Source organism: Strigops habroptila, chromosome 8 (genome assembly GCF_004027225.2).
Source record: "Strigops habroptila isolate Jane chromosome 8, bStrHab1.2.pri, whole genome shotgun sequence".
NCBI lineage: Eukaryota > Metazoa > Chordata > Aves > Psittaciformes > Psittacidae > Strigops > Strigops habroptila.
Genome location: NC_044284.2, coordinates 41538807 through 41551660, shown reverse-complemented (window position 1 = coordinate 41551660; position 12854 = coordinate 41538807). Strand labels below are relative to the sequence as shown.

General features: G+C 44.4%; 1 protein-coding gene across 1 annotated transcript in view; it reads right to left on the bottom strand.

Annotated features, from left to right (window-relative positions):
* The window catches only part of XPR1 (xenotropic and polytropic retrovirus receptor 1), a 110332-nt gene extending 99602 nt beyond the window's left edge, over positions 1 to 10730 (bottom strand). Inside the window, exons 1-2 of the mRNA XM_030495455.1 lie at positions 10394 to 10730; positions 3062 to 3113 (exon numbers count right to left, since the gene is read on the bottom strand). Coding sequence (XP_030351315.1) covers positions 3062 to 3113; positions 10394 to 10462 — 121 coding nt within the window. The 5' untranslated portion in view covers positions 10463 to 10730. The remainder of the gene's footprint in view (positions 1 to 3061; positions 3114 to 10393) is intronic.
* Positions 10731 to 12854: the final 2124 nt, after the last annotated feature.

Genomic DNA, 12854 nt, shown 5'->3' with positions numbered 1-12854 from the left:
GTAGCATTTTCTTTTGATTTAAAGACTTGCCAAAATGCTCCCAGCATACTACTAAGCAATACAAAGCATTTCTGTATGCATACAATTTTTACCAACTGACATAATAAGTAGCCTGCAACAGAAATCTAAGAAATTCATTCACAAGTCCTGAATTGAACATCCAGCCGAGCAGATTAAGAACTAGGATTTGGTATACAAAGCTCCCTTTTCTTCACAGTCCAATGTATTAACAGCTTTACAATACATGTAAGGTAAATCAAAATCAACTGTGCATGTCTACAGCATGTCCGTGATCAACTAGAAAGCAGGGTTAGTTAGACCAATCCAAAGTGAGATTACGTTAGGCTCATAAACTGGTTTTCAGTAGCACACTCCTCTAGTTTCCATGCTAAGCTTAAATTGACATAGAAGTATCCATTGCAAAATCCATATTAAACTGAAAACATGCAGGCCAACAGCCAACCCCTGACAATAGCTACTGCATCCCCCACAAAGTTCAAGGAACTTGCTCCATCTCCTCTGATAGGGACTAGAGCTGTGTTTTGGGCACAGTTTATGTGCAGTCACACACTAACCCTGGCCTAAGGTTTCTATGAAGAAGGACAGAATGGCTTAAAGAAGAAGGAAGTAAGCAACAGCAATGGAGAAATAGCTGGTCTTGTTCCATTTCCAGTACAAGCCTTCCTTAAAGCTACAGCTCATGGAAAGCCATCTGTCTTCCCTCTGTCACCTCTGCACTCCTACAGGCAATGGCAGAAGAATCCACCAGCTCAGACCTGCCCATAGACAGCTCAGCCACTCCAGCTCAAATAGCCTGGCCCCATCCGAAGCAACACACAATTTTCAGAGAGGGACCCAGAGACCGAAAAGCAAAACTCACTCTCAGCAGAGAGAAAGAGAGGCAAGCAGCACACTGAAAACAAACTAAAAATAATTCAACTGCCACGCACATATTCACATTCTCTTAATGAACAAAAGGGGAAGGGATCAGTATAGCTGCTCTCTACTTAAAGGTGGTCAAGGAAGACAGTGTTTAATATGATTGGTTCAAAGCAATTTGGATTACTTCATTCTTCTACTGTACAGAGGAAGCGACCAAATCCCTGCAAAAATGAATAGAACATTTTTCTACTTATGTAAAGTCATTACTTTCCTTTTGTTGAGGTTTTGAAACCACCAAAAGAGGTAGAAGCACAAGTTCAAACTCTTTTCACATTTAAAAGAGCATAACTTTAATATTGTACCATTTTATTCTTCACCTTTTCTTCATTTTCCAAATATATTTACACACAGACATCACAGCACATTACAGAACATCAGTATACCACAAGCACTGAAAAAAGAAATCAAAATGCTGTGTTATAACACTTCAGAATTCTACGGCTAGCAACAAAAAACCTGCCTTGAAATTCTAGGTATCACAAGCAAAATTTAGTAAGTCACATTCAGACATTAGACTAAAAAACTTTATTAGCACAGACACCATTTGCTCCCATTGTCAATAATAAACTGATGGATAGAAGAAAGAAGGGGGGGGGGGGGGAGGAAATGTCTTGCAAGTGCTCCAGTCTAACAGAAAACTAATGCTGGATTTTCAACAAAATTAGTAAGTTGTCTTTGTGTCTTGTTAATAGTCAGTTTGGCCTACACAAAACACTTTAGTTCCTCTTAGCTAGAAAACTGGGTTTGTGCTGTTGTAGAAGGAGGTTTGTGGGCGGTTTTTAAGCAACTTTGCAACTCAAAAAATAAAGCAAGATTTTCCTCTTTTGCCAGTTTATTTCTGGCAAGTTTTCCTCAGATTTCCAAAGATAACCCATATATTTTAGATTATGTTTGGACCATAACCTTTAGAAATCTAGTTCTAGGACCTGCACTTTGGAGAAAAGGTTGATAAATTTAACAAAATTAGCAGGCTGAATCAAGAGAGCAACTAAGTGTCAGGTTAAACCTAAAGATTATACTCATCTGAGCATAGCTTCAATGAAGTTTTCAGCTAAGATTGCACTTCTGGAAAGTATAAGGACAGACTGATCCATCACACGCACACAATTTAGTTTATTAACTACTGCAGTTTTCGTTTTAAAATTCTAATCAAAGACCAGGTAGAGTTAAATTAAGAAAAAAAAAATCCACATTATTATAAGTGTCATACCTCATTTCCCAATTCTAATCAACACAAAGTAGTTAATAAGTTAATATTAATAGTGACTATCATTATTGATGTTAGCAAACTGACTACACTAGATGCAGCAGTTGTTCTTCTGCTCTATAAATATTCGAGAAAGAAGCCCAGAGACGCATTCAAAGAGGTTACCAATATTAACATTGCACTACTATCAAAGTGAAAATAATAAAAGAAGGTTACAAAAACAGTTTGAAAACCACACAAAAGGCAAGAAAGTAGGGAGTGAAGCAACATAAAGGCAAAAACTATTCAGTACTTCAAAGACAATGAAAGGAAGAAGAAAGATAAAGGGCTCTATTGAGAAATTTTGCACAGATCTTCACTTAATTAACCAAACTATTCAAAACGTGGTGAGCTTAAAACCAAATGCTCTACTAAAACAATCTGGAGAACTCAGTGGCAATAAACACATGCATACAAGAAAATATACTCATGTCTACGTACAAGAGGTAGCACAGCATTCATGGAGGACACAGAATGAAAGGATGAGACTCTTCCAGTTGAATTCACCAGTAACAAACCAGGAACCAGTATCTCTCTAGCACAATTATCTCCTGAAGTGGCTAGCTGTCACAGGAAAACAAAGCTCTATTCTCAAATGAAGAAGAAAGTACTTCCATCAGTGAATGCCCTTATAAGCAGGAGGAATCCAGCTGTTGAAGTCCTGAACTATACAAAGACATTTATTGTCCTAATGACAGAGGACAAATAGTTCTAGCAAATAAAAATAGCATGCAGGCTGTGAAAGGCCAGGCATTTGCCCATCACTATATTAAGTTTACCAGTTTAGGAGAACTGAGGACAGAAAAGTAGCAGGACTACGTGTCCAGCACCCAATGCCAAGAAAAACATGATTCTCTGTTACAATTTCCTTACCTTCTATAGAAGGGGCCTGGTCCACAGCTGCATATAGCATCTCTTTCAAAGCCTGCAAGAGAGAGGCAAAGAACAAGGAATACAGTTAGTATTTAAAATAACAAATAAAAAAATAACATTCTTTTGATATGCCTGCTTGAGAACAAATGCAATTAAAGCCTTTTTATCCGCCAGACTTACACAGAAAGCTATGGTACATGATGCCAGTGCTATCGCACATTCTTTTGTTAAGAAAAGAAAGACAAGTTCACGTTTACTGACTGCTTTTGTCTAAAGCCTGATACCCTACTAACCTATAAAATTTATTGTAACTGTATCAACATCTTCCCTTGGAAAAACGTTTCCTGACTGATAGGATGTTAAAGGTTTCACATTAAAAAAAAACACGCACACACAAAAAACCCACACACAACAACAACAAAAAACTGTTGCGTGACACAAAGGAGATTGTCAAGGCAAATGGAGGAAAAACAGCCTCAGGGATTTCTTATCACTGTTATATAGAAGTACAGAAATACAGATACATTCTAAAAGCTGAAGATAACATGACAAAGGTGATTAGGGAACCAGGGGTGATGGCCTTCTCTTGAGGTGGAAACTAAAGGACAACATTAACACCAGCCAGAATTATTAACTAAGTCTTCAGGTCCTAGAGGCACAGTAAGCTGCCTCCCAGAGACCACAGAACAAGCCGCTCACCCACACTCAGATTGCTGGTTGTAAGAGATGAGCAGTGCAGGCGGCAGGAGTAGGAGGCAAGGTGGTCCTACAGCTAAATACTGAGCACTCCAGTTACCAGAGCCCGGAGTGAGGCACCACATCAGAAACCTTATCACTCACAGCTCCTTTTCCGAAGGCCTCTTTTCAGACAGTTATTAAGATGCTGCTATTATTCCAGTCACAAACTAAAGATTTGATCTCTCACACATCACAAGTGCAAACAAGAATCAAACTGAATTCAGATCAATGGCTGAACAAGTAACTTTAACCATAATTCTGGAATTAGAAGCCACCAGGAAGGACCCATTCCTATAGCAAAGTTATTTGTTTACACACACCCTGCATCATCTGATAAAGACAGGCATCTTAATGCACATACTGAACATGAGCGTGCTTCACATGCAGCTGCTGCAAAAACTAGATTTTATTCCCTCACTTCTGAGCCCACAGAACTCTAACAGAAGTCATTCAGGACTTTTTAGTTTGTTTCTCTCCTGCCTGCTTCCCAACATACCCTATATTTCTATAAACCTACATCTCTGCATTTACCATCTTCAGTGTCATCATGCCCCAGGTCAAAAGATCAGAGCCTAAACAGCAAATACCTTAATACCCTCAAGGCAAAAAAACCCCACAAGCTCAGCAGCTGAAAACTCAGCACTGTTGTAACATGGTGGTTACAATTCTGTTAAGCAAATATAAGGTCTAAAGGACATGTCTGCTTATCATAAGATATCCTAGGTGGCAGGCTACACCAGCAGCTCAGACATCTCTCAAAGGTCTGACTCCTGAGTCCACAGAGGTCTCAACAAAGGTCACTTGCATAATTGTTTTCTCAACTGAGTCACTGGTAAATGATCCTCGTTCCAGTGGCACTGCTCTCCTCCACCCTTGGTTCTGTTCTAAACTGCCTCTCGAACACTAGCCACTTCAGTCCTTTTTCCCCCCTCGTGACTCACTGGTCAGCAGCGCATGATCTGCCTCCATGTACCAAGTGGTCAAAATATCCTTCCCCCTTTGTCATCCCACTTGTCACCCTTGCCTACCTGTAACTTTTTCCATGAACCACAACCACAAAACATAGGATAAACAAACCTGAAGAGACAGCAAATTGAAAGTCACAGTACTAAGAACTCCATCCCTTAATCCACACAGAGGTAAACTCGCACTGTAATTCCTATCTCTGGTTTTATCAGCCATTAAAAATAAATAAATGAAAAAGGATCACAACACTGAGGGTTCTGCACTAAACAATCTTGAAAGCTGAAGGTGTCCATCATGCCACAGACCTCTCCCCATGCAGACTGATATATTACAATCTGGCAGCTGCAGAACAGCAGATTTTGTTACTGCTTACCTGACCTATGAGAGTAAACCAATAACCTGAAAGGTTCAGTATTCCTTCACACCTAAAGTACTTATTCCTCTAGATACAGAATTTTAGAAATTATTGTTTCCAGAAGTTATCCATCACTGTCAACTTCAAAAGTTTAAGATTTACTCTTTCTGCCCTAAAACCAGACAAAAAGAATTATTCCTTTATTTTAAATTGTGCTGTGATACACTTTGCTCTCACAGTAAACTTGCATAAATGTGTATCAGAGAACAACAACAACAAAAAAAAGGCTGAAAGAAAACACACTTAAAAATGCACCTGTCAAACCTTAAGGGTGAACAAATTTAAGGACAAAAACCTTAAAACACTCAAACAAAACATTTTAAATTAATAGCTTTCAAACTGCTTGTGCTCTTCTAAGCTCGTCCGCTAACACCCAGAAGGACAAATAGTGAAATAGCACAACAGATTTGTGTCAGGAGGTGGCAAGCCTGGGTGTGAACTGCCTATCATGAAGCAGGGTTTGACAAGCAGAACTGGCTACCTCCCAAAAACTGAAAGCCTGTTTCTGGAAGAGAGACTCTAAAGGCAAGCAGGCTACCTCAGCTATCAGTTTCATTTTCCCCTCCTACTCCCTGATGGAGGTTGCGTCTCAGAAATTATTTCTGAAACTTAGTAACCTGTTTCTCTTCTCCAAAGGCAAAAGTACTTAAAACCTGGAGTCTCCTTAGAAGGGAAGGAAAGTCACCTGCTCATACCTTTTACCCATCTCTCCCATGGACTTCGCACCTGTAATAACTGGTGTTCTGATTCTCTGTCTTTCCCAGATGATGCAATTTCAAAGGCATTAAGCACTTTTTCTTTGAAAATACCATCAGACTTCTGCATCCAGAGAAGTAAATTCAGGCCAGATTAACTGAAACAAAATTGCCATCTGGCAACTGCAAAACTCCACCAAGTTTCCATCAGCCAGACGTGCAGATGTACGCTTCCATTTAGAAGTCTGAGCAGATGGAATAATGCTCTCCTCTTTCTCCGAAAAGCAGTCCAGAGATGGACACAAGAGCAAAGGAAATCTGCACATGGCTTGTGGATAAACAGAGGACTAGTAACTCAAAAAAAACGCATATTAAATGCAGTAAAGCATGATCTTAGGCAAAAAAGCATCCGTTGAAATTCATCTGAGAGTTACCTGAATTTTTTTGGTACTGACTATGTGAAAAAGAGAATTCTGTTGTCTGACACACAAATATGGGAATTCGTTTGGTTTTGTATGTTATCTTTACATCATAGTAACTGAAGAGTAAATGAATGGTCCTAAACTTAAGGTTTTAAGACAAGAAGTGCATAGAAGTAACGCATGCTGCAGCGATAATTTGTCTAGGAAAAGGCTACTGACTTTACAGAAGATACGCTGCCAGATCCCCTAAAACAAGGTGAGCAAATCTTCTCACTACTGCCAAGGCCAGGGCACATCCACGCGTCACTGCCCAGTTGCACGGTGAGAACGTGCCTACTCCACACTGCAGACGCAGCAGTTGGGGGAGCCAAGTGCCCAGGTACATGTATGAGGCAGCCAGCACCCCACGGGCCTGGCACGCACCCCGAAAACCACTGCGGTCTTTGCACGGACAAGGCAGCCAGTACAGAAAGTTGAAGCATTACTTTTAACAAATAGGAAGTTCTTGGATGACAGCCATTGAAATTAGGAGCAAAGCTGTTTAAAACTGGCATATTTAGTGTTTAACATAATTAAGAAGCATTTCCACAAATTAAGCATTTGTCAATACATTGTTTTAAACTCAATCACACCCAGGGAGTACTCTGATAATGACACTCAGTACTTCAGCAGCAGAAATGCTCCTTTATATTGGGATCATGTGTTATGTTATTGCCACTAGTCCTCATATAAAACCCTCCTGATCACTCGCACTGACTTAGGTTTCAAAAACCATTGGTTGGGAATGGAGTTTGTGTAGTAAATGTGACATACAATTTGCATGCTTTCAGGCAATCTTTAGAATGGAAATTTGGAATGGAAAGTCAAATCAAGTCAATCAAAATTTGTGTAAAGCTCCATCTTAACATTGACTCAGTCATGGCAAATGTCTTTGTGAAAAGCTGAATGAAAAGGAATAGCATGTCACCATTTTTCCTCTTTTCCACAAGCCAAGCGCTCTTTCTCAAAAAGCAGGCATACAGTAATGGTCACTGCTGAGCTTTTGCTGAAAGAAAAGAAGAATCTAAACCACAGTTATCAAAATATGCCTCCTTTTTGCCACTTTAAAGAAAATTAGTAGGTTTCTCTCTCCCTAGAGCACTTTGACTGACCAAGTGTCTGCCCTGAGCTCAGGCAACTTCCATACCTCCTACTAGCACAGTTATAATACTTAGACTATTGTTGGAGGGAAAGATGATGTTAATGGTAAGAACTTCAAGGACTGTAAATTGTTAAAGACCATCTGAAAGTGAAACTATGTTTTTGTGTATTCAAAACACAATATTATCAGCAACACATTACACCCCACTCCTAGAATAGCAGTTTACGGGAGGCAAAGCTCCTTGAAGCCACACTGCTCATCCCATCAAACCAAAGGCAGTTTGGTGAGGATCTCAGAAGTTACCTGGGTCTTACTACAGTTTGGGGCTGCCTGACTGCCTGAGTTACCTGCTCTCCAGTGGAAATAACCACCAAAATTAGATGATTACATATAAGCTTTATGATACAGAATGACTTAAAGAAAGCCATTTCTATGCCATCTTCTAGTCCTTTCACCAGCATCTTGAACTTGACATAGGAAGACCCTGGAAAAAGGAATAATCTTTTCAGAGTTAAAATCCTGCACAGCAAGATCCCCCTCTGAAACAGTGCCTGGTTACTGTCTTAATTAAGAAGGAAAAGATATAAACTGCCAGATGAAAAAAAATACTGTAATGCTATTTAATATACTGTTGGTTTGTTTTTTTTTTTTACTATGATACATTCCGTAAGCAATACTGCACGCAAATAGCTATTGGCTTTATGTTTGCTAATCAAAAACTCTGAATTTTTCTTGACAAAGGAGGGCTGTACGCTTTTTGCCTCAAGCATAATCAACAAGTAAACCAGGGTAGCGCTGGCCTTCTACACACCACACCCTCACGACCACCAGTTACTGAATAATAAATGCCAAGCGATTCCATCACTGTAATATGCATGAGCAGGAGGTTGACTCACATTCAGTCAGCTGCAGCAAGGGAAACAAAGAGTTTTGAAACTTATTACTAAAAAGGAGGGTGAGTTTTAAATTTTAATTCACTCTACATTAAGCTATCTATTCAAGAAGATTACCTGAAGTCTAGAAAGAGTAACAACTTGAAGGAAGTTTTTACTGAAATCTACCTTTATTTTGTATTGGGATGGGGGAAGGGAGAATGACATCATGATACTGCCCTAGTTAAAACATCTGAAAATTAACCTCCTAAAATGAAAACAGTAACCGATAAGCAGCCGAGTTCTTTGCACATTAATCAGTGTGTCATAATTCACTGGGTTTCCTTTACCCTCCCCTCTACACCTGCCTGGTCAGCATGCAGCCAATCTTTTGCCCATCTATTTCCTCCTTTCCTTCACCTCCAACCCACCACCAAACCTTCTCTTAGATAGATAGGCAAGTTTTCCATTTCCAGGAACAGAAAACAACTATTGCACGGATAATGCATAGGAGACATGATGCAGAGCTAAACTGGTACTTTATCAAGACAATGGTTTTCCTCCCTCTCAAAGACTGATGCATTATTTGGTCACCTAGTTCTCCACATAATTCAAAGAGATTGCAATTTTGTTCTAAAGTCAAATCCAGCTGCAGTTTTAAATTAAACATCCGTTCCTTTGCAGTCAGGTAAACGAAAACAAAGGAAAACAAAACCAGTCAAAAGAGCAGATATAAACTTTTCAAGTTCAGCATTACAACAAAGCCATATAAAATATATGTGATTTTCCTTGCAAACATAGAGAGATTAATAGGGATATCAGAAATCAATTGCTATTATAGTCCTAGAGAGAAAACACAGGCCTTCAAATCATAAAAAATGTTGCACGGTTTTGACTGACTCAATTAGTCAAGAAGTTCCGCTGATCATGGCTCTGCTATAACCAGCTTTGTGTTGTCTAGGTTTAATTATTACTTGTGGAATACACCAACATCACTGGCACCAAACACTTTTACTGCTAACGCTGAAATAGGAAATGGCTTTGCTGCAAATAATCACCTTCAGTTTCATCTAGTTAAACTGAAGTCCAGCACCATTATGATAAATCTGAAACAGTGTGACCTTTAGAAAGTTGGCGTAATAAAAACTGAAAAGCTGAATTCTGCAAATAATTCATGCTTAATGCAGCAGAACTTTGTGTAAACAGTGTTCATAAATGTCCCGATTCGCGCGGTTCACCTGAAATCAAGTACCTGAAATAGCAAGATGCAAAGCCTCACTAGCCTTATTTTAAAAACAATAAGGCAATCGATGCCAGGTTTACGGCCGTGTTTTGAGTCCCTCAGGTAAGCTGTTGGCATTACCAAACTAGACTGTGGCCCTTCGCAGGGCAACGCCTGGAGGAAAGGAAGGCTTGGCCTCCGGCTAAGAGGCGGTGGGTGCTGCCCCACCAGCTCGCCCCTGGGTCTCGCCCTTGGAACCGCAGTTGGAGGCTGGGCCGCCTCTCAAAGTCACCCCTCCTCTGCCTGCCGGTGCGGAGAACTGGCGGTGGTGCTGAAAAACGGCGCTGCCGGCAGCGGGGCTGCGCCGAGGGCTGCGGCCGGGCCCGTCGGAGACGCCCGGGACCCGTGCGCTGCGCAGCCCCGGACCGCGGTCTCAGAGGCTCCCCATCCCTTCTGACCTTCGCCCCACACCGAAAGGTTACCGGCACCAATTAATTCACTAAGCGGCCACCCAGCGCTTTTCCTACGAGCGGTCCCGAGCTCTGGGGGTGGCAAGAGCCGGAACCTCTCCTCGCGGAGGACAAACACGTTGTGTCTGCACCGTCCTCCCGCCGACCACACGGGCGGGAAGCTGCTGGCCGCCCGGCACCGCTGCCGGGCAGGGGAGCTGCCTCGCACCCCCGCCGCACGGCCGGCAGCCGCTATGCGCTGGAGGACACCCATGCCGCTCGGGCGGCACTTCCCGGGCACCGACCGCTCTGCTCCGAGGAGGCACGGGGGACATCCACACCCCGCCGGCGCCGCTCCCCGCCGAGCGGCACAGGGGAGCGGGCCGAGGCGGTGGCGGCGGCGCGGCCCTACCTCATACTGGATGTACTGCTTCCGCCACTCAGGGGTGATGTGCGCTGCGAGGTGCTCGGCGAACTTCATCCTGCCGCCGCCGGGCAGGGGCCGCGCTCGCTCTGTGCCCGCGGAGCCGCCTCAGCGGCGCCTGGCTCCGAAGGGGCCGCCGCCGCCGCCGCCGCCGGTAGTGGGGGGCGGGGGGGGGCCGCCGCCACACATGGGCCCCCGCCCGCCCGCCCCGCCACTCCTCAGCCCGCCTCGGGCCTCCTCAGCGCCGCCCCGCCGCCACCGCCGCCGCCTCCTCCGCCGCCGCCGCCATCTTCCCCGTCCCGCCGCCCCGCCGCCACCTCCCAGCCGTCAGCCGGCCCAGCAGCCAACCGACCGCCGGCAAGGCGCCATCGCCACGGCAACCGCCGCCACCGCCCACCGCCGCGCGGGGCGGGGCGCGGCCCGGCGGGGGGGCGGGGCCGAGCCTTAGCTCCGCCCCTGCTCGCCAGGGATGGGGGGGTGCGGTGGCGCCGGGGCTCCCCCGGCGGAGGGCGCCCCGCTTCGGTGTAATGTTTCTGCTCTGTTTTGGGGTCGGTTTGGTCCCGAACGTGTCACCTTCGTCCCTCTAGATCTCCAGGCCAGCCCCTCCGTAAGTGATGGCAGCTCTGGGACAGCCCCAGCTTGAATCCTGAACTGTTTGGGGCTGGCTGGGATGGGGATGGGGATGGGGATAGGGATAGGGATGGAGATAGTTATGGAGATGTAGGTGGGGAGAAGTGTAGCACGGTGTGCGTGGGGGGAAGAGGTGAAGAGATGGGGAGGTATCAGCCAAGGAGAGAGCAAGGATGGAGATGGAGCAGAAGAGCAGGAGAAAACGCAAGAAAGGTGAATATGAATTGAGGCAGGAGAGAAATTGCGCTGGCAGGCCACAGAAAGCTGGGGGAAAGGAGAAGAAAGAGAAGACAGTGCAAAGGAAAAGGAGGAGGGGAAGAGAAATGAAAAAAAGATTCTCCAAAAGTTGCATGATTGCAAAAGCCTTTGCCCTTCACCACTATCACACTCACCAATAGGGTGCCATGAATGCCGCAGCTGGACGAGGGACAGCAGGGAAAGCCAGGGCAGCTCTAAGAGCAAGCCCACCCATGTGGGGGCACAGCAGCCCTCAAATATAGACACCCCAGGGGCTGGAGGGTTCAGTATCCGCTGCGTTATAGCATGAGAGACCAGGTTGGAGCCACTCAGAGTGGGGCTGCAGCCCGGTATCCCAGTGTCCATAATCTTGCTCCTCCACAATTCCCAGACTTTGTGCATTTGCTACATTTGGGATTAATTTTGGTTTTCCTTCAAGCCTCCCAACCTCCAGCACAACTTCACATGATAGTTTTCAGCTTTTGCTTGTACCGACACCGGGGCAAATCTTGCTCCAGCTGCCAGCCCCTTGGAACAGCAATATTACTCCCCGCCACTGCACGCAACCGCTGGAGCATTGCTCCTACTGACATCTGCAGGAGCAGAGCTCGTTTGCTGTGGTGATTTATCAAGGTCCTGTCGCAGGCCCGGGGTCTTCTGATTTGTGAGGGCTCTTACCTGTGCTGAGATTTACCCAGCAGCAACAGCGGCACATGCAGCAGTGATGCTCACTGATACCATCTCTTAATTATGTTTGCAGAAAACCATTTAATGAATAGAGCTTTAGTGCCCTTCATCTGAAACTTCACACTCAGCAACCTGCCCGACACTGACCTCAGCACGAGCCAACCACTATGTCACAGCTTGACTTACATTTAGCAGGTCACCAGCTTTTTAATGCATTACCTTTACAGGCTTGTACCAGATAAAATCGCTCAGGGTCTGAGCCTGCTCCCGCCACGATCAGTGGCACTGACTTCAGCGGGAGCAGCCGTGAGGAGGGTCTTTGCAGCTTCAATGCTTTGAATGTTGTCAGGCTTCCAGAGATAACGTGCAGCATGTGGGAGAAGAACGGATTAAGAAATAAATATTGTCTTTATTATTTGGTGGATACATTGCATGGAATATGTACCATGATAGGAGAGTATCATCTGATATGACAGCTTGCAAATTCAGGGACTGAAAATAACTAGTGATCCCCCTTCCCTTTGTGTCTCAGAGATTTTTTTACCCACCAATAAATGCTACTTACTTATTTAATACCAATAAATGCTATTTACTGGTATTAAACAAAGACAGATGATAGCAGGGGAGGCAGAGCAGAGGCTGGACTTCTTACTCACCATTGCCATGTTCTCTAGCAAGAGCTCCATTTAAATATCTGATTGACAAAACTCTGCCTCCCATTATCAGACGTGCTTTCACACCACACTTAGCACCATGACAGTGTTTCACTGCTCTGCTGGGACTTGGGGCTTTCTGACCCCTTGAAACCTTTCAAAACTCTCAGCTCTGCACATCCAGGGGCTGGGGGAGGAAGAACGAGAGGGCAGGAGAAGCTTTAAATGAAAGAGAAAGGGCC